Source organism: Lactuca sativa, chromosome 4, assembly GCF_002870075.4.
Source record: "Lactuca sativa cultivar Salinas chromosome 4, Lsat_Salinas_v11, whole genome shotgun sequence".
Classification (NCBI taxonomy): domain Eukaryota; kingdom Viridiplantae; phylum Streptophyta; class Magnoliopsida; order Asterales; family Asteraceae; genus Lactuca; species Lactuca sativa.
In genome coordinates, this window is record NC_056626.2 from 91300372 (window position 1) to 91304544 (window position 4173).

Genomic DNA, 4173 nt, shown 5'->3' on the forward strand with positions numbered 1-4173 from the left:
TTAAATTTAAAAATTGAGTGAGTTCAATGTGCTGGAAATATAAAATTCATATGTTTTGGTTCGGAAAAGATGAACAAAAAAATGAGAGAAAAACCGGTATGAAACTAATTTGATAGTAGATTAAATGAGTTGGAAAGGAAGCACTCTACACCCTTAAGTTTATTTATGACCAACATATTAAGAAACCTAAACAAATTAAATACACAAGTATAAAAAAATGAATGATTAATTTATTTATAGGCACTATCGCCCAGTACAAAGTAGAAGAAAAAATAGAAATAGAAAACAGAAAATAAGACATCTTGAGCACAAATTAATAGTAACATGCATATATATGAAAAACATTCAAGAGACATGATCAAGTAATATGTGAAAGTACTTATTTCTTACATGTAATTCCATTTCCTCCACCCGTACAGTCTAGCATGCCAAACTTCATTATTGGCGAGCCATGTTCATCCTTGATTTCATTTGGAGAGAACACGCAGAGGGCACAATCAGCCGCAAGGAGCGAACTAGTCTTGTACTTATCATCACCACCCACCACAGGCATTGCCACTCCTTGTTTTGCTGGATTTTCAAAATCAGGACGATAAGTTCTACCAAGAATCCCTTCAACTTTAGATGATAAACCAAAGAATCGAAACTGTACTTCCAAGTGAGCAAAGCTATCATTTGTTGGAATCTGATAATTATGTATCTTGCTGTCTTCTTCTGATACTGGAATCACATTAACAGATATCTCAGCATGATCTGGTATGGTGACAGTTACACTATTGCTTGTTGCAGTCCTTTCAACTTGTACATCGCCTTCTGGGGAATTCCACTCGGAGGAATGGCCTTCTGGAATGAACAATTCCTTCCCATCATATGATAACTTTAGGTGATCAACATCATCATCCCATTTTTGGGTCCTTGTCGCTTCAAGAGTGAAATTGTGATGGCCAAACTTCAATCCTAATGCTTGGATCCATGTATAGTCACGAGTTCTACCTTCAGGTCGAAGTCCAATAAAACGTGCGTTGATTTGGAGATCGGTATCAGATATCAAACTAAAATGCTCGTTGCTTTTTCCATGAAAATAGAATACAATTCCATCACCACCAATGAATCGTGGGTCGTAGCATGCAGCTCCAGGTCCATTGCAGTTTGGCTTACGTGCTATCAACATGTAGACAAATTAATGATTAATCAGTTGAACTACTAGATTTTTTTTTAATCGGTTAAACTATATATATTTTCATGCATGTATGTTTTTTCGATGGTATTTGCTCATTTTGTTCACGTATTTCACTTATAACTGCCCATAGATGAACAATATTAGAACAATAAAAATGATAAATGTTATAAATTTTGTAATTTTGATGGGGGGTTCTTTTTCTTACATTTACACACGGCCTCGCATTTGGGTGAATAACAATCAAGAAAACATGCTTTGTCTTTAGGGTTCTTTGGTTTAACCTTGGGGCATTCTACGGGGCACTTGATGCGCTTCATGAAACATCTGCTTTTTCGGCTTTTGCAAGTTAAAATCTCCTGAACGGGTTTCACAGGCTTTGGAGGTTTAACACGTTTTACCTTATTAGCAGATGCAGCTTCAGTCACCATCGACACAAACATTGCCTGTAAAAATAAAATTATCACTAGGGTCTTAACACCCAACATCGTCATCTTTTATTTTATATTTGTAATTGCAAAGGAAGATATGAAATGGCACAAGAGATAGATGAGATAGTTGATCCCCAAGCTCGTATATATGAGTAGTCTACATAGTGAGTTTGCAGCTAACTCTTAAAATAAATATTGAAGTGTTGCAAGTTGTGTTTGGCAAGTTTGGCGTTGAAATTTTCTGAAGTCAATAATGTTATATCACCAAATTTTAATTTCAACAGAAATGTTTGGGTTAAGTTTAGATGTCAAGCAAAAAGAATTATTAGAATCATTGATGAACTAATATATCAAATTCATACTGTTTTCTTGATGCAACATAACAAGTGACTTAACTCATTTGTATTATAATATTTTATTTTAATTTTTTTTATTTCAAAAGTATTCTATTATTTTTTATTAAGATATTATATTTTGAAAATTCCACTGAAATGTAGCTAGCATTGTTAATATTGTTATAAATAAATAAATTTTAAAAAATGCAATGTTGTAAAATGAAAAACGAAAAAAAAAAATGTTTCTATTAATATGCAATTGATAAAAATATATATGTATATAAAAATAGTGATTTTTGCCGGTTTTATATTTGGTTCATTTTATTACAATTCACGAATTAAGATGTTTTTGTTGAAAATTTGTGGTTATATTACACTTAAGGCTGGATATAGTTGTAGCACTCCTACCATATTAATGCGTAAGTTTTTTTTATCCTTACATAAGTTTTTTTTATTGTAATCTAAGCTTAGCATCTTCCATTGAAAAATGTGAGCAGTCAATCAAAGCAAAGCTCTCTCTCTCTCTCTCTCTCTCTCTCTCTCTCTCTCTCTCTCTCGCGTTAAGTTGGTAGCGACTTACTTTTAGCGAGCCCTGTAGTGACAGCTGGGGCGGTGTGTAGCGATTCTAGTGACTTCCTTGCAAGGCTTCCTAGTAAGCCAATCCTTGCGTCCTAAGTAATCTAAACATGCATCGAAAAAAAGAACATTTTAATGTTTAGTTCCCAAAAATAGACTCGTTTGGATCAAACATGTAAACAAAATTGCCAACAATGGGGCTTAAACAATGAAAAACTAAATATCTTCCTAGCTTTTGTTTCTATTTATTTTTCAACTCCTATAAAATAATGACATATGGAATTCACTGATACTTTATTTTAATCTATTTTCTTGATTTTGACACATGTCTTGAGCTAGTGAGTGTGAAGATTAGTAGGAACAAAAGATTTGAGGATATTTCATTTTTCTTAAACAATTTTACATTTAGGTTCTAATGGAGATCCATTCAAGTAGAAAACTTAATATCAAAACCAATCTTCTATTTGGTATCAACAAGGCAAACATTCATTTCTTCCTTTTGATGAACACACAAGATGACGGATAAAGGAGGCGATTCTGCAGGTAAGTGTGAGGCGGATTAGGGTTTCAAGTGAATTGGTACAATAGTTCATCAACTCTTTTTCTTAAATACTAACACTAATGGGCAGATCTTTTTCAAAAATCTTCAAACATTAAGATAGTAAGCACAAGCTAATTAATAATTACATTAATAAATTACATGGATTTAATAAGTCATTTTATTTATTTAATAACTAGAAAGTTTTATTTTGGTTTTATTGTAATAAATAGTAGACAACTAATTAATTATTTAGGGTATGTTTCATGTTGGTCTGACAAGGTCCATTTAAACCTTTTTTCTGACTTGGGTTGGGTCAGCTGGGTGAGCTTGTTTGAAAAGGGTTGTTCACACATCAGATTCGATCCACATCCTTTGATTTGGTTCTTAAAGAAAAGCTACCAGCTCGTTCCTTTGCACCATTTTCACATATTTGACCTTTTCCTCTCATTGCCCCTGGACGTAACTCATTCCTTCTAATTCTCCATCAATACACATGCAACTTCTCCTTCCAACACCACTAGTCATCTTTTTCTTAAATAGATTCATGAAATCGATTGCGAAATCGAGCCATGAAATAGATTTTGAAAACAAGTACTAAGCGGCCTATTTAGGTTATACATGTTTATAGAAGTCAATGCATTTTCTATGTTTTATATTTCCAAACGAAACCAATGATGTATGGTTCAGGAATTAAATTGCATGTTAATCATGAAAATATCTTTAATTTTTTGTTCTTGTTAAGATATGTTACAATGGAGTGATTATGATCTTGTTAATTTATCTATTCTTTAGAGCGGGAGCTAAGCGAACCTACTCGTATATTAATATAGTTGTAGATTCTTTAAAGATGTTATTTTACTATCTATGTCACAATTAACCTCCAAAATTAAATTTTGGAAAGGATTAAAATAGTTTATTGTTGTAGAAAGATTAGTTGTTGGCTGAAGAAAGAGAATACATGGAAATTTATAACCAAAGAGATAGAGATATAGAGATTCAATTCATTCTATTCCATTTGTTGGAAAGGTTTAGTATTTATGAGAATAATCAATTGGATTTCTTCAATATCGAGATCATCTTTCATTTTGATGCATGTTTTAGTTCTTAGAATGC

General features: G+C 32.5%; 1 protein-coding gene across 1 annotated transcript; it reads right to left on the reverse strand.

The window, feature by feature from the left end:
• Positions 1–210: 210 nt before the first annotated feature.
• On the reverse strand, positions 211–1740 carry LOC128133241 (uncharacterized). Its single transcript, XM_052770371.1, has 2 exons — positions 1386–1740; positions 211–1161 (listed from the first exon to the last, which is right to left on the reverse strand). Exons 1-2 carry the CDS (start codon positions 1669–1671, stop codon positions 380–382), a joined length of 1068 nt encoding a protein of 355 aa, XP_052626331.1. The 5' UTR covers positions 1672–1740; the 3' UTR covers positions 211–379.
• Positions 1741–4173: the final 2433 nt, after the last annotated feature.